General features: G+C 30.8%; 1 protein-coding gene across 9 annotated transcripts in view; it reads left to right on the top strand.

The window, feature by feature from the left end:
- The window catches only part of LOC121120127 (dedicator of cytokinesis protein 3), a 137,761-nt gene that overhangs the window by 40,113 nt on the left and 72,872 nt on the right, over positions 1-24,776 (top strand). For 3 of the 9 annotated variants that reach the window (XM_040714968.2, XM_040714967.2, XM_040714970.2), the window contains exon 3: positions 20,284-20,373. The exons of the other annotated variants lie outside the window; for them this stretch is intronic. In XM_040714968.2, the coding sequence (XP_040570902.1) occupies positions 20,284-20,373 (90 nt within the window). The remainder of the gene's footprint in view (positions 1-20,283; positions 20,374-24,776) is intronic. 9 annotated transcript variants of the gene reach the window in all.

Genomic DNA, 24,776 nt, shown 5'->3' with positions numbered 1-24,776 from the left:
ATACATATATGAAAAAACTGTACTAGACTACAGGAAGTATGAAACAGGTTTAAAAGTTTTAAGACGTTAAATCAAGTATTGTACACTTCCGCTTAGGATACTACGCACATTGCTTATTAAATGTTTTCTATAAATTAATATTTTTTACATATTATACTAATCTAGACTTTACAATTCAGTAAAACTTTAATTTATCACAAAGTTTTTAGTTTTTATTAGGGGGTAGGTTACATCTATGAGCTTAAGTTTCCTCTCTAGTGCTGTGTGAGTCTAAATTCATTTGTTTTGTTCAAGTTTTAGGACTTGTCAGTCCTTACACTGTTCCTAAAAATGTGGGATCTTCGAAAGTTTGTTGTATAATTTCTTGCTGTATCGGATGGTCCATTAAAATCTCTAAAAACGTTGAATTTTAAACTTCAACAAGATATAATTTATTAATTAATTACCAATATAATTTCAACAAAATTAATATTCTAAATATATGTGTGTCTGAGCTTTCTTAAACATTAATATAGGCCCCTTGCGGCAATGATGGCTTCCAGGGGGTGGTGGAAGGTCTAGCACCCTGCGGATGTAGTCATCTGTCATGGCGTCTCAGTACTGGCTGATAGTGACATTGAGGAACTCGATGTTTGGATAACGGAAACTGCTGGCCTTCTCCTCGACATACACCCAAAAGGTGTAGTCAAAGGGGTTGGCATCATGGCTGTAGGGGGTCCAAAAGTGTTTGGGATAAAAGGAAATGTTAATAGTCAACTATTCCTTTGGAAAAAAAAAAAAAAAATTCAAATATTTCATTTTTATGCAAAAATATTTCCAAAATCCACAGCCATACACAAAAAATTAAATATTTTTCGAAAAAAATTTCAAAAAATCATAGGTATTCTGAAAAAAATTAAATTTTTTCGAAATTTTTTCAATAATTCACAGGTATTATCAAAAAAGTCAAAAAAATCAAAAATTCTAAAAAAAAAAGTTTCAAAAAATTAAATTTCAAAATATTGAATTTTTTGGTAAAAAATTACAACAACCCAAAGGTAGTCACAAAAAATTTAATTTTTTCGTGGAAAAATGGGATATTCGATTTTGTTCTTTTTTTGGGGGGATGGGGGGCTACATCCCCTCCAGTGCATAACCTGCGGACGCCCCTGTATTGAGTACAACTTTATTTATCTCTTACTATACAGACATAAAAATAACGTGTTTCGTAACTTAGGCCTTTTGTGTCTCCATTATGTATATCTTACTTAAAATATGTATAACTCTGAGAAGGTCGCTCTATTCCTATATGTAGGTATACACATATCTAACAAACAGAGTGTTTTCTACTTTTTGATGTCAAAATATTTTTTGATTAAAGATACAAAACAAAGAGATGATATTATCTTCATCTTTACGAGCTCACATTTATGTATATATACATATATAACATCTTTAAGACACATTCATAGGTCGACCTTTTCTTTTCTCTATCTCACACATACAAACTCATGTACGCACCATAAAAAGGTATTTTATAGGGTTGGGTCTTGGTCTGGAAATCCTAGACCGGTCTGAAACCGTTTTATTTTTGTTGGACCGAATTAGTTCGATCCAACAAAAAGCTTGGTCTGGACTGGTCTCATATAAAAGTTCGGTCTTGATGGTTCCAAAAAAAAAAAAATTCGGTGTAGATGGTTCTAAAGGAAATTTTTTGGTCTAGTTCGGTCTAACAAAAAAGCTTGGTCCAGTTCGGCCAGCAAAAAAGTTCGGTCTGGAAATCATAGATCGGTCTAAGACCGTTAAATTTTTTGTTGGTTCTTGGTCTGGAACGGTCTCATATAAAAATGTTAGGTCTACATGGTTCCAAAGGTAAAATTTGGTCTAGTTCTGTCCAACAAAAATCGGTCTACACTAATTTTACAGATAAATTGTTTGTAACATGACATCATATGTTTTTTTTAGTACAATGCCATCATACGAAGTTTAAACATAGATAGCTCGGATTAATTTTGATACCGCTGCCGCTTATATGTATACAGTATTATTTCTAGATCTTATCATGTACTTTTGATATTTTTTTTGGAAAAAAATGAATGACAGTTGATTTAAAAAAAAAAGGCTTCTCATAATATTTGAGACCGGAAAAAATCGGTTCATAAATTGAGACCGAAAAAAAAATCGGTCCTGGACCGAGTCTCAACACTAGTATTTTACTTATTATTTAGTATAGCTATATATATGTATGCATATGGTATATTCAACAAAGTGTTGGGAAAATGGAATAATCAGAATTCGTGGATCAGAAAGTTACTTTTGAGGACTTTTCCAAGGATCTTAGTTCACAAGTTAGATATTATGTTAATTTCAACAAATAATATGTACTTGTATAACATTCTTCCCAAAAAAGGAAATAAAAAATTCTGTTATGGAACAGTTTTAAACTCATTTGAGGGTGGTAAATTCAAATCGGATCTTATATTAACTCTGTCGCATCACGTTTTTGAGCTATAAGTAGTGTTGTATCGGTCCTTATTTATTCGGTCCATTCTTAAGACCGGTCCTTATCTGTTGTTCCTTTGATTTTTCCCTAGAAATGTCGATGATTTATTCAGCCAAATAAGATTAAGAGATTTGCAGATAAGGGTGGTTTGTTTTTCAACTTTTTTCGAATTTTGATTATGGCTAGTTTGGAAATGTTGTGAGATCGTAAGGAAATAACCATTGCAAAATTTCATATTCCTATGATAACTTAACTTAGATAAGTTAAGTTAATTAACTTTTAAGTTAACTAGCTAATTTTTAAACTGCATTATCTTAACTTTAACTTATCTTGATTAAGTTAATTAGTTAAGGATAAATTAATTTTTTTATTCTCAGTTGAAAAACTAAAAAAAAACTTTCTTGAAATAATCGTTAGTTCTCCCATAATTTAATTAAACACACTGTCGACACTATCTTTGTCATCAAACTTTGGAACTGGGCCACTCCACATCAACTCGTTTTTAAATTATCTTCGATATTTTTATAATTTTAAATATAGGGCCAACTTATACAGGATACCCAAACAATGCTCAAACTCTCATTTTTGAGGAAGGAACACGTACGAATAGTTGGTACAACTATTGATTAATTATGTCATTGTGTCCACATGAAAAGTGGAGGATAACACCGAGGGCTTCTTGTTGAGTTATTTTCTATATTATTAAAGCAAAATTTGTCTTTTAGCAGACGCCTAATTACTCTGAGCTATGCTGTGTACTACACCCAGTAAATAATAATCAGAATAAGGGAATCGGAAATCACACTTTATGTTCCCCATGCTAATGCCGATTTCCATGCCAAAAAAAATTAACCGATTCTCCTATTCCCATTAAATGTTCCATGACTAATATATACTCTATTTTCATGAATATCAAGAAAACTTATCCTGCTATTGAGCAGTGTTTATTTTTTTTTCTCATAAACATTTATCTGACATTTATTGATGATGATGTCTATAATGACTTTATTTAGTAATGATTCTTCTACGGAACAACGAGTTATGTGTCCGATTTATACGAGTCCTTCGGTTTTACAAAGGAGCATCAAAATTTTGAATCTGATGTATCTCTAAGCCTCTTAGCACAAAATGCCATCGAATTGATATGAATACTATTAATTCATCAATGTATATACTTTAAGAGAATCAAATGATTCATTTTTTTCCTAGTCACAACTTCTTGATTGATTAATTATGTAGTTTTTATGCAGAGCAGGTCTATTTTAAGATTTCTTCTTTCTTCACATAAGTTGCATAGATAACAAATTACATTACAGATTTTAGACTTTATTTTTGTGATATATGAGTAGAAAATATTTAAATAATTACTTCAACTATTTCATTCCATGCTAATTTTGTCTGGAATTCTTTTTATTTTATTTTATTAAGAATATTTATTTATGAGACAACTGAAGCCAACGTTCACAATGATGACGTTACGTGCTCCTTTTGTAGCACATTATCCTAAAAGATGGGTTAATTTTGGGATAAGAAAAATATCTATATTTTTCACATATCATATTTATTGATAAAGCCCATATTTCTCAAACTTTTTCATATTATCATTTATTTAAAAAGAAGCACCTTTTGTGGACACGATGTTATCTGACTGAAATAAAAATTTAGAGCGTATTTTTTGTCAACTGCCTATTTTTCTACTTCTCTTCTTCTTATCTATATAATACTAGAAAACTGTAGACTAAGGCTCAGGCGTGCCCCCTACATTTGGGTTGAAGAACTAAGAAATTTCTCCAATTGTATAATATAAGTTCATCTGGCCATATGTCATATTTTTATGGAGATAAAAAAGCCCTCATTTATTATATCTAAACAGTCGAATGTATACCTATTCCTAAAGAAAAGAGGCTTGATATCGAAAATAAATAATTTTATATACCTTATTTTTTAAAATGTTTGATCATTTAAATCTAATAATACTTTTTATTTTCATAAAAATGTTCGACAATTGGGCTTTTGAACTGATGTTATGTCATTCAAGTAGTTCTTTAGTTCTTCTATCTTACCGTTAGGAGGGGGGGGGGTCAGATTATTGATTGACTGAGCTCGAATAAGCTCTCGTTAAGCTAGAACAATTTTCTCCTATTAAAGTATGAATAACTTTATATACGGGAATAAATAGCTAGCTGACTAATAATTGGTTTGGGCATTCACACCTTTTCTTTTTTGGTGGAAAGGTTACAAGATAAAATAAAGATATCTCACCCACCAAGGAGAGCTTGAGAAAATGAGAGTGAACTTACATAGTGAGGATACAAAGTCAAGCCTATATTTAGAAAGAAGAAAGGGGCAATAAATATTAAAGAAGCTTTATATTAAATCAGGTGCCTCCCAGAAAAGTTGACTAATTTCACTGTTATAACAAATAGATATATTATAATTGGGAGTATTATGAAAATCCCCTCCATGAAGAAATGTCTGACGCCGGGCTGAGGAAAGGGCAATTAAAATAAATTATAGGTTCAAACCTTCTTTCGAGAGACGTCCATAACATCCTTAGATTCCTATCGGCCATTTGGTGTATAATGAAATGCATCATTCCGATTTTTATACTTAGAAATCTCTGCAATATAATGGATTCGAATTCTTCCTTGATCTTCTACTCTGGATGTATCATCCAATTTTGACACATGTAATAATTAATAATGATATCACGCACTTCTCAACGATTTCAATCAAACATTATAATAAACAAAGAAAAAAACCCGGCAATAGACAATAATGTGCTTAGCTCTGAGTACGTTGAAAAAAGGTACTTATTCGAAATATATTCATTAATGCGACATTATTGTTATATCATAGATTAAAAATGTGTACATGTTATACATCAGGGAGCTTTATATACAGTGCACCCTGTTACACGTTCGATGCTATATGCACACGCCCGCAATATTTATTTATTACGACTACACTGTTATTTCTTATATCTAATATGATATATATCAGAGAGCATTATATACGGTGTACTCTATGCCTGTTTTTCACATATTCATACATAAAGACAGACAAACTTTGTTTTATTAGTATAGATATAGAGGAAATAAGTTTAAAAACTACAACAACAAAAAAGGCAAATTGATCATTCTGTATATTGTACTCTACATAGGCCTAATATTGTAGAAGTATGTGCTTCAAATATAAATACATATTGATAACTTCAATTAATAAACTAGTTTCGGATATTTGTACTTTATTTATTGTCATTGAATAGCCTCTTATAATAGTCACTTATTAGCGTTTAAATGTCAACTCAAAATAGGGATTTGATATCAAAAGCATGATAAAGTTATATTATAATCGTATTTATTTATTCACTCAAGGACAACTCCTTACAAAAAAAAAGAAAAAAAAGAATTGTTAATCCTGGATTATGAACTTGAAGGAAACTGTTAAAAACATATATGAAATTATTAGTGTTGGGTTCGGTCTGAAAATCCTAGACCAGGGATGTCCAACATTTTAATATAATTGGCAGTATTGCCACTTGAAATATTTTAATGGGCTACAGGACCTATTAAATTAAAATTCATGAAAAATGACTTTATAAAACAAAACTATTAAATACATATTTATTTCACATTTTGCAAACTCAAATGCTTGAAAAAGGCAAATACGGGAATCCTGTTCAGGGGCGTCTTCACGATAATTATTTTTATTTCTGTTTTTTTCATAATTTTTTATGAAAATGAACGGGACTTGAACATCGTTTTCCAGCAGGATGTTGCACCTGCCCCGAAGTAGTTGGAGGACAATTTGCCTTTCTGATTCATTGATTCCCGGTTTCGAGTCCTATTCATCGTCCCATCACTAATGAAAATGATATAAATGTCTTTGTTGATTCAAAATGATGTAGCGTGTTCGGATCGTTTGGGGATCCCCGAAATACGTTTGGATAGGTGTCTTGTAGTATCTACTCCATACTCGAGTGTTTAATATAACCTTGGAAATCCTACTGTAGTTCTTCAGGTAAGCAATATAGTGTCCTTGTTAGTGTTGGGGTTCAGTTTGGAAATCCTAGATCGGTCTGTGATACTTATATTTTGAACTAATTTGGTCCAAATTTGTTCCTGACAGATCTCGTAGTCACATTCGGTATAGAAAATAATAGATCTGGATCCAATCCCACAATAAAAATAAAGATTATTTTCGAAAAGGTAAAAAATTTATTGAGTGTTACTTATTTTTTAGAATAGAAAATTTGGTTGTACATTACAAGATTTAAAACGGTGGTTCGAACCGAAACATCGGTTCAAATCAGTCTAGAAAGAATCCTTAAAGACTGAACTGAAAAAAAGTCAGTCTTAGCACTATTCCTTATATATAATTCCTGCAGGAGTTGTAGATCCCCCCCTCTAATCAGGAAGCACAATGTTTTTATCTAAGTTCACGGATAGTATTAGTAATGACCTCTGTAACATTTATTAATAATTAATTTGCGCACAGGTATATTTTTTAAACAGGAATGCAAGTATTATCATATGGGGTCGGGAAAATGTTATAAGTTGTTTTTTTATACAAATACAGGGTGCGGCAATTTAACTTCCTTTTTTAATCATTCTGACTTTGTAACCTGTAGAAGAAGTAACTGTGTAGGTGTTGCTTCATTCTAGAGTTGAGATTCTGACTTTGTATATTCGGTTGATATCAAATAGAACCTGAATGGGTTTCAAACCTTAACAAAATAGGTTTGTTGAAGCTGTGGAAAGCGACATTTTGAAAAAATTAAATTTACATTTAAATTAAATTTGAAGAAATTAAAACTTGGTTTTTTGGAAAAAATTCTAAAATCAACTATGCAACCTCCATTAATTTACTCGATTAATTGTCCTTAGTGCCGACCCAAGTGGACAGAAAATATTGATTAGGTGGTCGTTGTTTAGTTAGTTGGTGGTATAGCTTTTGTAAAGCGTGAAGCGATTTGGACTACACAGAAATGTGTTAAAATAATTAATACGTGTCTTTGACAAATACTCAAGAAAATAATGATGATAAATTCCTTGTAGACACCCACCATCAAGTACTGGAACAAAGTCTCCTGGCAGACGTTGTCAATACCTGCTAATCCTTTAGGCCTCGTATAGAGCGAACGATTGGCAAAACTGGTAAAAACATTCGATGATATTTTTTTTTTAATTATTGGTAAAACATGAAAATAACATGTCAAACCTTTAATTGCTTCCGCCAGGATGCAGTTAAAAGTATTCTAAATTGACTTAAATTACAGGCCATTTTTAGTATTGCGAATGTAGGCACACTTGAGCCAGAGGAAATATATTATTTACTGATGAAAATGTTGTGTATTATGTATGGGCATGATGAAAAAACAACAACACGAAAATCAGCCAAAAGCATGACAGTTTAAATAATATTTGGAGGATATCGGCTTCAATTAGCTGTGACAAGAGTGGAGGGGGAGAAGAAATAAACAATGAAGTTGGCAAGAGTTACTCTGATCTCCATCCCCAATTCGATCTGAGTGCTATAGGGACTTACAATTATAGCACTAAAAAAATCCTCAAGGTAATGAGTGCAGACGAATGTTCCATCATGTTTTGAATATAATTGAATGGATTTAGGAAAGGAATTATAATAATGACAACTGCTAAGGAAAAGAAAATTCTTTCTTCAGATTACCAATTCAAAAAACGGGCCAGCTAAAAAATACATACGATTGACATCACTAAGTATATTTTTACATAGTTTACCGGACTTGTGTAAATATTTTCTTATCGATTTGAAATCCGAAAATAGTTCATTATGTTGTTCAAAACTTGTGGTATAATGAGCCAAATCTAATATTTTAGGGTAATATGACAAAACAAAACGAAATTTACACTGGATTAATTAGAAGAATTTGTTCATAGAAGTTGACTATAAATTCGTCGTTGAATAGAAAAATACATCATTCATAGTCTATTTTGAGAAAATCATTCTATCTTACGCATGTTTTGTGGTTTTACATAATTTATCCTACACTGCGTAGTACTTGTAATAAACCTAAAATATGGGGCTTTGCTTCGGGGCCTCAAATATTTATCACCACTCTTACATTCCTTCTCTCGATACTACACAAATATTCTAATAGTTTTGTCCCTGATACTAAGACAATACGCTTTAATAAAAGCCCACGTAATATCTAATGTTATTACGTCTCGTTTATATTTTATTGCATAGTGCATTCTGCACAATATTATCATTGAAAATTTGAAATGTTAGTATACTAAAAATAAAACCTGACTACCGGGTAGTCCGTTGAAATCTGAACACTTACTAATTCAATAATTAATGAAGGTTGAATGATTGAAATTAATTTATATTTCGATATATTAAAGTATAAACAATTAGTTGATAAAAGAAAACAAACCTGAGCTCTCAAGCCTTCGTACAAGTGACACTTTAACGTGATCTAAGAATTTCTTCAAGACAACCGTCTACGTATCAGCAAGTCGGAAACGTTGAGGAGGAATAAGGGCTATGTCAAAAAGGCCAAACTAGATTCGGAAGAGTGTAAGAAAACAGCCGCAGCCAATCCTCTCTAGTCCATGAGGGCCCATGCAAGAGATCTCGGTGTTAAAAAACTAGCCCTGGGGTCAATTTCTCTTCTTTTAAAAATAACACTAATTTAAAATATTTCTCTTTCCAAAATCTTATTTGTCGAAAATTCACCATTTTGATTAAAAACCTCTCCAATAACAAAATCTTTTTTTTGATTGACGTATCGGATATATATGCGAATGTTCTATGCTTTAAAACTGATTCCTGCCATTCCGTTCTTTCTAAAACTTTTTCCGTCAATTCCCCATTAATTGCTCGATTTTTATCCCAGAATGGGCTTATATTCTTTTTTTTACCCATATAATTATTTTATCTTATCTGGAACTAAACTATTTCTCAACATTTAGATTTTGCAGCTTCGAAATAGCCTATTTAGACATATCATGACAAATAAAAGGGTATTAATGTATTTAAATCAAATTTCAGCATTCCAAAATGTATCTTAAAGTTTTCTGGTCTAAAAACATACAATAAAAAAGTTTTAAGATTGTGCATCTACCAATTCTAGAAGCTGTGATATAGATAGGGCATGTTAAAAGAAATTAACCGAAAATCAACATGGTCACCTTGACAATTTTATAGAATCGATAAGATATGTGTTCTAGAAATGTAGAGATACACAGATATCTTATTGTTGAATTGGCTCTTTTTAAAATTAGGGAACTTTTTATCTTTAGTATTGAGAGTGTAGGTGGACTTGAGACAAAGGATATATTTAGTGATACAAATCGTATGTATAATGGACATATTAAAACAACAACAACAACATAGTCACCATTATAATTTAAATAATGTTTGGAGAAGATCAGCTACAATCAGCTATGATAAAGGAGGAGAGGAAGAAGGAAATAAACAAGGACATGGCAAGAATTACTCGGAAGTCGATCCTCAATTCTACACTGAGTTCAACAAGGACTGAAAGTTATATCTCTGTATCTTTGATGAGCACACGCGAATCTTCAATAAGGCTCTGAATAAGAGTAGAAAAGAATGTTCACTACTCAGGAATTAAATATTAATGACAACTGCATAGGAAAAGTAAATTCCTTCTTTAGATTATGAAGGATCAAAAAACGCGCCAGCTTAAAAAATACAAACGATTTACATCACGGGATATAGGGATACTATATCGTAAGTAAAACTCATATAAAATGGACTTGCTCACCTTACTTATGAGGTCAATACAATTTTTTTGTCAATACATATATAGATTGCCGCCTATTTGGAAGTTAAAAAAACAGTCTAAATTAAAACATCAAAATATATAAAATGACCCTTTAAAAGGTAAAAAAATGAAAGACTCAAGGTATTCAAATACATGGGCTCAATATAATATTAATTTTTGCAATATTCTTATGTAATCATAGCACCATAATTATTCTAGGCTAAAATTATAATTCCAAATAAGTAGGAAATAAAAATCCCAACCTTCAAAGTAACATTTGATAATTGTGATTGGTCTCTTTAATAATCCTTAAAAATATCATCTAAATACATACTACATACTAGTCGTGAAGTTTCGAAATCCTTCCCTCAGGACAAAATAAATAAATAAATTTATTCAACAAAGTGTGTATATTTATTGTAAACCAGTTATGGAAATGTTTCTTTGAAAATATGTACTCGTAATAATATACTGTGTTTTATTGAATATAATTACTCTTGCAAAGTATTTTTCAAATATGATAATTGTTTGTGGGATGATAATTATGAGTCAGCTTATGTAGGTAGTAAAGTTGTAAAAAATATGACCTACCGAAACAGAAAACAGAAAAAACGACATATTAACTAATTAGTGTTGAGACTCTGTCCAGCACTGAATTCTTTTTTTCGGTTCAGTCTTAAGTGTTTTTTTCTAGAGTGATTTTTCGATAGACAGTGGTCTGATATTTTTTGTTATCACTTTATGGACCGATTTTTTTTGGTCTCATATATTATAAGACACCCAATTTCTTTTTTTTTTCTTGGTCAACTCTCCTCGCTGTTTTCATTATATTGAACAAAGATTATAAATATCTGGATAGCCTTCAAAAATCTACAAATTTCACTATATGCCCTAGAACAAATACTTTGTATATATATAGAATTCAGAATTTATTCATTAATATATTACAATATTACCATCAAACTAAAACATATAACAATTGGAATTTAGTATTGTTTTTAAATTGACAATTGCTAAGGGCTACATATTATAATCTTTAAATCATTAAGAAAGTAACTAGTGCATTTCTGTGTTTTCTATGATTAAAAACCAAAGGAAGATAAACTGAATCATCCATCTCAAGAATAGCTCGAATTCTGAGTTCCATATTCCAGGAGGGACGACAGGATCAAAATTCATCCGAGCTATCTCTCTCCAATCTTCTATGACGTCATTGTACCGTGTTTACAAATTTGAACACAAATATGGCGTCATAAAATATTAATATGTGAAATTGGTCCAAAACGATTTTTTGGGGACAAAAATAGAATGATTTTGTCCATTGGATCGATATTGAACAAATTTTTATATGAAACCGGTCAACGTCGAACTTTAATGTTGGACCGAATTAGTTCGGTCTGACTTCAGAAACGACCTTTACTTAGTCCGTCGCATCCTGAATGATTTGAAACATCAGGGAAAAAGGGTTATTTTCTTGAGTGATTAAAATACTTCACTTTTGATCTTCTCATTGACAGGCAAAATGATAGATATAAAACCCTTGATAAATCTCGGGAAAACGGAATACTGGTCAAACCGTCTTGTTGCTAACCAAGAACATGTGTATGATATGGGTGTGATCAGGGCGGACCATAAATTTTCCATTTTAGAGTATTTAACTTTTAAAACTATCGTACCAAAAATTTCGAAGCGGAAGTTTACAAAAAAGTCAACGCAACCTCTTAAATACTTTTCGAACACCCATTAGGTCTAATTAGAGCTTTTATATCAAATTTGTTTTGTGAGATTACGAAACAAAGAACAAAAAAACAATCTTTAACTTTTGTCTCTCTATAAAATATACACTACAGGGGAGGGCCAAGGTACCTTATATAACCCTTCCTTCTACTGATTAGGGTGTCAAGTACCGTTAGTTAGTAATTAGATATGAAATATTCTTGAAAAAGTGAAATTTTTTTAACTTTATTTATATCTATATAAGTTTGTTGTGTTAGACGCTTGTTTAAATAGTTGGTATGTCATTGCAAGTGTACAATGTGAGTAATTTATTATTCCTGGTATTTGGAATGAGAAAATATATATTTAAACTATATAACATTATACTAATAATAGAGAGGAAGTAATTAATTCTTGTTACAAAATTTGTTTTTCTACATCATTCTGATAAGGGGTCGGGCCGGAAGGGTATTTTTACCTTCAGTATATGCTGTTCTTATGTACTTGCAATCCTATTGTTTTAAAAAAATGTCTACATACATATGTTTTTGCCATACCTTGTTGTGTTGCCTTAGCTACTGCGATATCTACCTAAGAAGATATTTCAATTAATGTATCAAGTTATATATTATATGAATTGGATATTATATTCATGTTGTATTCTTTGATTAAAATTAAAAGGTGTTATTTTATATATAATATAGTTATCTGATGAAAAGAGTTATCTAGGTTTTTAATTATTTCATAACATGTTTGTATAAAAGAAGATGGTGTCAATATTCAAAGTTTTGTTAGCGAGATAAATAATTATGAAGTAAGTGAACCATTTGTAGAGGAGTATTTTGTTGTAATGTGACAAGTAATCGGTATCGGAGAATTGAGTTCTTTTTCCGGAAAATAATGTTTAATTTGCGATTCTGATTTTTATTTATTAGTCGTATTTAACTATTTATTACTTTTCTGTTATTGAAAATAAAGAAGGAAGTTTTGCCTTTTACTAGAAAATTTAATTTTTTCAATTTTTTTCCAAAAAATTAAATTTTCTTTGAATTTTTTTTAAAATTAAATTTCCCTCCAAAATCCAGTATTTGATTTTTTTTTCTTCAAAAAATTTTATACTAAAATTTTAATTTATGAATATTTAATCTCCGATGTTCGGTAAATAATAAAATTGAATCCGGATGAAGGTTATATATTTATTAATGATTAATGATGTCAAGACAATGAACAACACAATTTTGTTACTTTTAGAACATCATTATTAGTTATTATTAGAATTAGTGTTGTCATAACATTTTGGAATAACCAGGCGATGCAATTTTTTAACTAGATGTTTCTTCAAGCACTTATCAAGATAAATAGAGATCCTCCTTTATATGATTATTAATGTTCGAGTATCTGAAGCCTGTTCGGATCTCGGATCTAATTAGATAATACAAATTTACTTATATCGTACCCGAATACTTCTTAATCGGATTAAAGACTCGTTCTATCTTTATTAAGCAATATTCTTTTTATGATCTGTAAAAGCTCAAGTACACCAACAGGGCCTCCACAAGATTTTTTTGAGGGGGGGGGCTTTTGAAGTTTTTGGAAAAAAATTCAAAAATTCACTTTTTCTGCAAAACAAATTGAAAAAATAATTTTCATATATTAAATTTTTGAATTTTTTTTTCAAAAATCTACATCTATTCACAAAAAAAATTAAAAAAATCATTACATATTCTCAAAAAAGATTAAAAAAATCATTAGATATTCTCAAAAAAAATTAAAAAAATCATTAGATATTCTCAAAAAAAATTAAAAAAATCATGAGATATTCTCAAAAAAAATTAAAAAAATCATTAGATATTCTCAAAAAAAAATCTATAATTAAATTTCAAATGAGCAATTTGTCAAAAAAAAAGAAAAAAAGAATTCTATAAGTAAATTTCAAAAGTATAATTTGTCAAAAAAAAAAAAGAAGAAAATATCAAATATTAAATTTTTGGGAAAATTTATTTAAGAATACCTATTCTCAAAAATTAAAATTTTGGGGATTAAAAACTATCAAATTTAATTTTGAAATGTAAAATTTTGAAAAAAAAATTTAAATATTAAATTTTTCGGAGGTAAATTTCAAAAGTCGATAGCTATAAATTAATTTTTTTTTTTAAATAGCTTTTAAATTGTATTTAAAAAAAAATGAAAATCCACAGCTGTTTACAATAAATTAAATTTTTTGGAAAAAAACTTCTAAAATGTTTGGAAAAAAAAGTTCATTTATAAAATTTTTCTAGTAATATTTCAATACACTTTTAACTATTTACAAAAGATTAAATTTTTTGGGTACAAAATTTTAAATATTAAATTTTCTAGTAAGAATAAGAAATTCTTTAATTTGAGGGGGCTACCACCCCTTCAGCCCTCCCCCTGCCGAAGCCTGTTCGTGCTTTGGATCTTGAATATTTTATGAAATTTAAGTTTAGTTATGCAGTACTTTGGTACTGTGGATCCGTGTACAAAACCATTCCATTCTATTGCTACTTCAAGCGCAATTTGCGTTATACCCAAAGGGTTAAGAATAATAATCTGAAAATATATTAATCAGTCGAAAAATACAAATGTAATCAACACTTAATTTTTAGATACATCATTGTAGCCTGCTTTTGGTTTTAATAAAGTAAAAACATTGAATGCATTAACTAAAATATAAATATCCAATTTTCATTTTCTTAAACACTTTTGGAAAAAAAGTTCATATAAAGAGAGGAACATTCCTTTTGCAGTTGTTGGATGTAGGGATCTTCTTTGTCCTTTCCTTCCTCATCTCTTACCTAAAAAAGAAAATCAATGATTTGAGTATCATTTATATGGAATAGAATGTCTCCTTTTTAGGTTGATGATAATGATCTTTTGCGCAAACACTTTTTCTGCTGGTCACAATCAAATAACTTACTTTGGTAAAGTTTGAAGCCTATCAGACCTTTTTTGGCGTAGTACAAGCTTATAAATTTTTCAGTGGTTTATGGTCAAAATTGCCCATGTATGGCCCTCTTGCACCGTCACAAATATGATGCTATGATTCGAAAATTGTACTATGTTTCCATTATATATTTTATCAGAAAAAAATATTGTGCGTCTTATTTTAAATCATTCAAAGCCTTTAAAATGTGCTTCATGATTTACAGTTTCCCTGTTTTGTCAAACATAAAAAAGCAAAAATTAAAGGCTAGTTAAAGGGCAATATATTTTTTTGGAACACAAAAGAGGAACGGTATCATTATTAAGTAAGCAAAGTCGGTCAGGTTGTTTGATTGTCTGAAGATGACTCATGCTTGACAAAGGCTGTGTGTAGCTATAGCTCAGTGCCTCATATTAAAAAAGAAAAGAAAAGCAGAGCGCATGTAAAAATAAAAAAATGAATTTGACTTTAGATGAGGCTAGTAACGAGCGTGTGTGGCAAAAGCTCAACGTGTTATATTATTTAGCGTGTGAGTTCTAGTAGTTGATGGCAACCTGAACAATTTTTTATATTAATTAATATTTCATTCATGAGGAGAGAACACTTATTTGAAAACGACTAATTTTTGGTCCACCGTTTGAGACCGTGGTCTTGGCCGAAATTACGATTCAAATCGTTTGGTAAAATATCACTTAATGCCGAACCGGGAAACATAATCTTGGACAGTGCCTTAGCACTGTAGTAGAATATTCTGCAACCCTGTATCTATATTAATAAAACCAAATATTGAATGGATATTTGGATGACGGTAAGTCATTTTTGATCTAAGAAATGACAATGTAGCATCGAGCGTGCACGTCATATAAAAAATAAAAGAAAAGGTAATAATTGTTTAAAAAAGGTATGTAAAAATCAATGAAACCTAGCAGGCATTTAGGTCAACTCATATTTATATTTGTATGGGCCTCTTATTTAAAGAACAAACGGGAGTACATAGATGCTTGGTTGTAAATATTAAGCATTATTAAGCATGCGAGTGTAATTGATAGCAATCTGAACAATAGTGTTTTTTTTTCCAGGGTGTTATCATTTTTCTTTCATTATCGTAGGAGAGAACATCTATGTAGTATGTAAATATGGATGAATGTCCTCATGAACAACGGAGAGTAACATTGAGGATTTTTTGGGGAGATCAGGTACTCCCGCTAGTCTTTGTTAAAGCAATGAAATCACAAATCATTGAGTACATCCTAGACCTCTTAAATTATCAAACACAAGGTGAACAATACTTTTAGCTGATTAACCAAATACTAGAAAAATATTCAAAGAATAATTTTTGACCCATATTTGGAACGGTACAAAAGGCCTAAAATTGAAATGGCCTGTACTACGCCAAAAATGACTTGGGAAGCCTCAAACTTTACCAAAACCAATGATTTAATTGTTCCGAGCAAAAAGTGTCGTTGTGCAGGGAATAAAAAATATGACCAGAACACGGGGACAGTCTAATGTGCATTTACAAACATCAGTATAACTAATACTCTGTAACATAACATAGCATTACGTTATATATATGTAGAAAATCCCCTTTCTCATTTATTTTACTACTAAGTAAGAGAACTGTTGAGTGAGAAAAGAGAAGGTTGGAGCTTTCACTATTGTCTGATGCTCTAATGTAAATAAATAAAGAAAGACGAAATGAACAAAGAAAAATTGGTCTAGACACAAGACAGTCGTCTCCTTCTTCCTTTTTATCTTTATTACATATACCCGGGAGGCAAACCTTTTCTTCTTGAAGGGGCCACTTAAGGAATTAGTCATTTAGAAAGCCCCGTATTCAGAAAAGTACATATTTTTTATAACTTATATATATTGTGTAAGAAAGACTGAAAAACATAAAAGCAAGCTAGAATCAGGGGTGTCCGTAGAGGATGGGCAGGAGGAGCTGTACCCCCCCCAAATGTTTTTTACTCGATTTTTAGGTCGCACATCTCAATCAAACTATCATAAAGGCAAAAACTCTTACTTTGTGAATTTAGATACAAAAAATACACATTTTTAGTTATCTTGTAAAAATAATTTTGATAGACATTTTATTAACCTATAAAAAGTGTTTTCTAAGTTTTTTTCTAATATTTTGTCCTTTATATCAAAAAAGAGAAAAAGTTAGGAAAATTGGATGATCCGCGTATATCCTTTTATATACATTTTCAGAAAAAAAATATCAAAGTTTTCTTACGTTATTCTCTCTTTTTGCTCTTTAGGGAAGCTTAAGAAAAAAACATTATCAATGTTTTTTATAGGTTAGATTAATGTCTATTATAACTAAAAGATACAAAATAATGGATAATGCTGTATTTTAAACTGGATTGACGAAATAATTAACTTTTGTCTCTTTTCAAACTTTGAACTAGATGTGTATACCTAAATATAACATCGTAGGAAAATGAAGTTTTGCATAGGTTATTTTCTTATCACATGACCTTTCCAAACTAGCCGTAATCGAAGTTCGAAAAAAGTCGGGGAAACCTTAATGTTCAATACTCTTAATTCTTTACATCATTTGGCTCAATAAACTATCTACACTTTTAGGAAAAAATTCAAGTACAGATATTAAGACTGGACTGAACAAGTAAGGACCGACGCAACACTAATGATTTCTAGATTAGAAACATATGAGATTTCATAAAAAACGTTGTTTATATCTGTTATTATAATTTATGCTTCTAATACAATTGGAATTAATCCAAAGTCGACATTTTTCTACTGACGCTGTGTTTTGCTAAAAACTCTTTTCTATTGAATTATTTTGCCTATTAGGTAAATTGGGCCTGAAAATAGAACAAAGATATTTATTGCAAAATCTTCAATAATATTAAGATTACGCTAGCTAAATAAAGAACATTGAGTTTGATATCTGTTTTTACCACATACAAGTGTGCATACTTGGTAATACTTGATGCTTTAATTAATATAGGTAAATCGGTTATTTTTTTTCTACTTAGTAGTAGCTGGTAATATTACAACTATAATAATGTTTTTATATATGTGGCCCATCAACATACAAGCAAGCTGGAATGATTTGTCTCAATATTAAGTGTGGATTACATTTGCATTCTTCGACAAATTAATAGAGTGGTCTTAAAAGCTCCGACCTCTACGTGAAGATGACAGCACTTTCAAATAAAAGCTAGTCGCATCTGTTGACGGTTACTCACTAAAGTTTCAGCCATTTTGAAGGCCCAGTTGCTATGTAACAGTCGTTTGTGTGAGTTGATGTGAGTTGTTTTTTTGTGAAAATGGACAATTTTTTTTGTTGAAAGGGTAACCTTTAAATAGATTCAAACAATAGCAGACATATAAAGGCTTGTTGTGTTAAAATTTGAAGCACCTACGTCAATCCCACTCGGAGTAATTGAGCCAATAGCAAAAAATTGTATAGTGAGCAATTATATACATAATATAATTATATCTGAGTACTATTCGGGCGGATTACAGAGTCGGAAGTATCGCTGGGAGAAGTTTTTAGAGATTCAAAGAGATTATGTTGAGAAATAAACTAAAAAATTCAGAAAAAATGTATTGTATCTTTGTTAGGTCGGACACCTTTCAGAACACCCTGGTATTATTGACCATTTATGTCAACAAATTTTAAAAAGGATGTTAATAAAGCCTTTGGATTTTAAATTTGGAACAACCTTAGACATCAATATCTTAGCAACCCTTGAGATGTATGTCTATGAAAGTATGCTCATCAAATGTATCTAAGAAAACCGTATAAAAATACAAAATTATTGAGGTATCCTCGGAATAAAAACACCGTGCGGACATTATTATGTGTCTCAATGCGGGGCACACGCCCAAGGAGATTATTGAGTTTCTCGTACCTGCCCAAATCAACTGTTAACGATATTGATTTTGCAAAGGCTTTCTAGAAGACTAATGGGTCGGGAACACAAGTAAAGAAGACTCATGATCGTTCGCAGAGCAAAGAATACACTTAAGACATCCTGAGACGAAAGTGCAAAGGAAATGGGATCCACTAGCTCACCAAATTTTAACCCCTTGGACTACAATGTGTGGGACATATTCGAGAGATAGTTCAATGAACATGCACAACACACTTTTGACTCCTTGTGGGCTTCCATTCTTGAGGCAGTGGCCTACATGTACAAGGAGTTTCTCATAAGGGCCTTGCCAAAGGCAAGTTTGAGGCTGTGGTTGAAGATCGAAGTGGTAGGCGTGAGTCAGTGTCTTCACTATGGGAAATAAATTGTTATATACATTACACTTCAATTTTCCGGATTTAAAATCCCATATCAAGTAAAGAAATAAAATTGGATTTTTTTCCTTTTCTTGATTTTGTTTAATATCATTCTAATGCATTGTATTTCGGTACTTTTTGATAATATTTCTACTAAAAATATGAAGGGAAAAAATGTCTTCTTGAAAGAGGTGTACGTCATGCGTGGGTCAATTTATTTATAAATTGACCCATTTCTTATATTTCATACCGTTTTAAATGAGTTATTACTCCGGTACAACATTAGTACTGTGATATTCAACAAACCTAGTATCTGGTCTCGTCTGCCCTATAATTTCTCGATTTCAATTGTTGTTGTTTTTAATCTTTTTGTAACTAATGGAGACAAATTTTGCATATGAAAAAATGGAATTTTTTGCCTTCATGACAGTAAACAAAACCATACTATTCAACAAGTTTTGAATTTTGCTTTCTCTTCGATAACGGAAACATACATCTATTATCCGGGTACAGAGTTTAAAATATAAAAACAAGCTGTGTTTGTAAAGGCCTATTTTTGGAGTTGTTTCTTTTCAGAGGAAAATTTGAGAGATGGCGTAGGTTAAAAGTAGAAAAGGCTTTCTAAAAATTAAAAAAGTCTGCAATTGTTTTTGTGAAAATTGTGTAAACAGGGGTAAAAAATAACCCTCTATAAAATGGCTTGAACAATCTCTAGAAAATTATATCCTTTTTTTATAATATTCGTTTCCTATTCCCTATGACGTCAATTATGTCATCTTGGCATATTATTCAGGTCTAAATGGTTTTATGTTAGCCCCCTCTCCCCTAAGCATTCACGTTGTTTGTCAATGTCTCTAATATAATATATATATTTAAATGTGGTCTAAAGTTAAATGTTATTCTACCAATTTGCCCTTTAAACTAAGAGCGGGATTGCAAAGGGTGAGAAAAAAAACTTTGCACATCATTGCATCATTAATTTTAATTTGTCTCTCAACGAACAATATTTTGTTTTTAAAAACAAGTCAGCTGTATTTTGAACTTATTTTCTGTCACGGTTTGACTATTTATTGATTTGGTTCTATATTCCATATTTTCAGCTGTCTTTAACTTTGCCGAAACAATAGCAGGAAAATTTGGTTTACAACTTCATCTGGGTGATACAGTACGAATTATGAATCAGTCGCAAGGTAAATTGTAATATATTTATGACATCTCACTTTTGTTGAATTAATTAATTATTAATTAGTGGATTAATTATATATGTTGCACGTCAACCTCCCACATTCACTACTTTTAATGGCAAAATATTCTCTCTTTTCACATACACAACATATTAAATAATAGCATGATTAATGTATAAAACTTATATCATATCAACATGAATCAAATCAAATATGAGATGAGTTTTAAAATTGATAGGATGTTTTTAAAAATGCACGTTCAATTTTTTTTTAGTAGTTGTTTATCAGTTCTGTCCGTTTCAACTTTTTCTTAAAATATCGTTATAATATATTCAAATAATAAATGTATACATAAATTTACCCGCATATGACCTAAAAAACGATTACCTTCTGTGTAATTATTCGTTGGTTGGTTTTAACTCAATTTGATTGTAAATTTACAAATCAAACTAATTTCCTAGCTTTTCCATTCATAATTTTTTTATTCATATCATTTCTGACATATTTTTTTTAATTAATTATAAAATTACTCTTATTATAAATGAATATTATTCTAACCAGTGGATTCTGACTAAATCATTATCAACTCACGCTATTTTTTGATTATTTTTATCCCCAATTCGCTAGACCGTTCTGTTTTGGCGTTATTTTCTTTTTTTTTTGCATTACTAGAATACATTAAAAATACTATTCCTAAAATTAGAGTTTAAGTACAATATATCAATTTAAAAAAAAAAAAAAAATTAGAGGTACCTTTGAGCAGGAGTTAATTTTATTTAAAAAAGACTTTCAAAGTCATTTGAGGCCGTGGCCAACGACCGGCTAAACCATATATGTATATGAACTATTTTAAGGATGACATCGAAAAGACCTTTAAACTACCTCTTAACATTTTTGGAAGTGGTTCAAAATTAGCAAATGATATCTATAGACTAAAGGAAACATTGTGTGACATGACTATAGTTGATAATATTGTAGAGAAAAACGCGTGCAAGGAGAAGGGGAAAAAAAAGACATATGGTATCATTGTTTAAAATACTGATGTGATTATCATCTGCCTGCTTTATTATGATTTTTGAGGGTATAACGAATGTATTTATTAGCAAAATGTTTAATGAAGATATACTACGTATAATTGACTTCGACGTTTTTTATCCGTTACAGTAGATTTGAAAACGTCACACTCCATAAAATTGTAATTCATTATGAACCTTATTCTCAGAATAATAGCTAATGAAACGACAAAGTAGAGTATTTGAAATATATTTGAAGCTCAAATTTTAAAAAAGAAGGCTTTAATTAAATATAATCTACATACTAAAAAATAAACCATTAAACATTTAAGTTAAATATACAAAATTAAACAATTAAAATCATATAACTATTAATAATAATAAATTATAAATACAGAATATTGAAATAAAAGATTGATCCAGATAATTTTTTCTTGTTCTAACATCGGAATTCAGTTAAATATGTCATAACTTTAGGTTGCAATACACAAGCGAGACGTGGAGTTTAATCAAAAAGATAATCACCCCTCTTCTTCATGTGGAAGTTGCTATATACAATTGTGCATAGGATAGATATATCTCTACCGATGAGATCTAACTAATTATTAATAATAAAGTAAATGTCAAAATCATAAAATTAGACAATAGATATACTAATAAAAAAATGTTAGAAATAAATTCATCGTAAAGATTTAGAGCAAAAGCTAATTATGTAGTAATATCCGGCGATATTACTCCCTATTAAGAGCATCAAAAAAGATTTTTCCCCGTTATTTAGGTATGCTTATATAACAACATACTATTATCATGATGGATATACACAATTGTTAATTATAATGCAACACCCAATGTAACTACCCTCGTTGTTGTGACCATTTAAACAGTTGTTTTTGCCTTTTATGAGTTTTCTGAACACCATTTCTTGGAGCCCATCAACCATAGCTAAGCCTTTAGTGATAAAAAGTAATATTTATTGAAGATGTAATTTTGGAAAACCTAATTATCATACCCAAGTCTTAAAGCGAAGTAAGTAGTCTCAGACAAACTAGTTGCAAACCATCCAAAGCTACTACCCCCGTTGTTGTGACCATTTAAGCAGTTGTTTTTGCCCATTACTGAGTTGTGTATCATAATTCTTGATATGTTTAGCTAAAATAGAATCATATTTTATGGTTAGATTTAAAAAAAAAATTGAATACTTACTGTGAGATAGTACAAAATTCAGAGTTCCATTTCGATATTCGTAAATAATTTTTACTGATAACTTGATCGTCATTTGGTGTGGATGACTCAAAACATTTTTATATGTATTTCTTTATATGACATCAGTACCAACATCCTCCATTAATTTAATGATGGTTCCTCGGGAAGGGATAGGTTTACCCGTGTATTTCTCCATAAATTTTTGAACGTAGATGATTAGCAATGGATAAGGTTATATTACATGCAATAAGCATCGTTGTGAGATCAAAGTTAAAGTCTGACTTGATGTATTCATCGTCAAATTGATTTTATAGATGAATATCCATACTCTTGTTATGAGATGAGGATAATGAGTGGCGTGTAATTCTAGACAGGGGACTAAAGGCACATTTATATCGACAAACCATTTGTTTCTCATCCGGTAAGTATTTTCCAAATTCCTGGGCCTCCATTTTCATAAATCCAGACAGAAGGCGACGTCATTTAGGGGATTTTATTCAGTTCTCTATCGACTATCACCATCTCATATTATATTAATATTGAATAATAAAGGCGGGAATGATAACGTTCATGATTGATAGAAGAAGATGTATATTATTTAATCAATGATGCCATAAGTAATTCTTCTTTTCTCCTCGCACGCTTTTCTATTCTTACCAAAATTATCACCCTTAGACATGACATATTTCGAATATTAAAAAAAAAGAAAAAAGAAGTACACCCTAATAGCATATATATATAAAGCCTTTATATAATTAAAGGTTAATAAATACTGCAACAAATGCTAACTCAGTGAGTCTCAGTGTATAAAATAGTCTAAAAAATATTTTTATCTATAATAATTAATTAAAAATTATCCGATTATTTACATAGGGGTATTAAAATGATTAGGAATTTACATAAATTGAAGGTTCTTTGTTTAGTCATATACTGTGTAAATATGTTATTATCATTCTTTTTTTAAGCTTGAGCTTCACATATCGGGTGGAAGCTTGAAACTGACACACTTTGAAAGAAATTTAATTATACGTTTAACACAAATCTTTATTAATATTTTTCTGATACATGCCCAATGTCAAATTGATTTATTGTATTCGGCCGTTATTGACCTCACAGATGGTGACAAGCCTCTTGCGAAAAGAGTTGCAAGTATTGCTAATGAAGTTTGGGTCCATGAAAGCCCACTCCTCGTCAACGGAGGCCTTCATGGCTTCAACGTTCGGGTGGCGGATGTTACAGGCCCTCTCCTCAATGTACGGTTAGAAAGAAAAGTCGAGGGGATTGCCATCCGGACTGTATGGTGGTCACATTCTCTTGTCATAGAATGCAATGCTGTTTGCTAAGAAGCTTTAAGTAATTTTCATAGTGCAAACAGGGCACCATCTTGCTGAAAGATGACGTTACCGTTCGGGGAAATTTTATTGGAAACAAGGTTGCAGGTTGGCGTTGAAAAAGTCTTGTCTACAAGGCTGCTGTGATCCCGTAATCCTCTAGAAATCAAATTAGGGGCTTTCTTGAGTACATCTCCATTAAAGATGGGATTTTTCAGAAACCCTCCTTCCTCTCTATGGTTTTGTTGGGGTCTAGCTTTTTCTTAACATTGTAGATCGTCGTACGAGCCATTGCTGTCCCCCTAGTCACCTCTGTTGAAGTGTGACCACTGCGAAGAAGAGTTGGAAGTCTTGAATCTCGCATCCATGACATTTCTCGTAAAAAAATCAAAAAGAAGCGTGTGTTTGACATCATACATGGCTACCTATAAAATTACAGACAATTCTTATTTCCTCACAGAGAACCTTTCAAATCAATAAAATACAAATACGAAAGTTTTAGGTCTCCGCCTGGTAAACCTTTTAAAATAGATATGTGGGGCGTTAACAAAAAAAAAAAAAAAAAAAAAAAAAAAAGCCACTTAAAACACTTATCAAGAAAAGAAAAAAATGCGGAATATTTTTCTTTTTCCTGTAAACATACAGTGGAATATTTCATGGACATACATACCGGTGGGTCAAAAAGCCTTGGATTATTATTAAAAAGAAAATTTGAGAAGTTTTGTTAGTAAGTATTTTTTAGAGTTTGAACTTTTTGGTGCTATATTTTTAGAAGTGAGGGTAGCCGTTTCTGTAAGATTTGATACTCATAAGTGGAAAATGGAAGCCAAAAGAAAGAATGTTGCTGTTCTAGTGTACTCCG

The sequence above is a fragment of the Lepeophtheirus salmonis genome, chromosome 6 (assembly GCF_016086655.4).
Source record: "Lepeophtheirus salmonis chromosome 6, UVic_Lsal_1.4, whole genome shotgun sequence".
NCBI classification, from domain to species: Eukaryota; Metazoa; Arthropoda; class Copepoda; order Siphonostomatoida; family Caligidae; genus Lepeophtheirus; species Lepeophtheirus salmonis.
The sequence above is the reverse complement of the archived record's forward strand: the minus strand, read 5'-3'. Positions and strand labels throughout refer to the sequence as shown.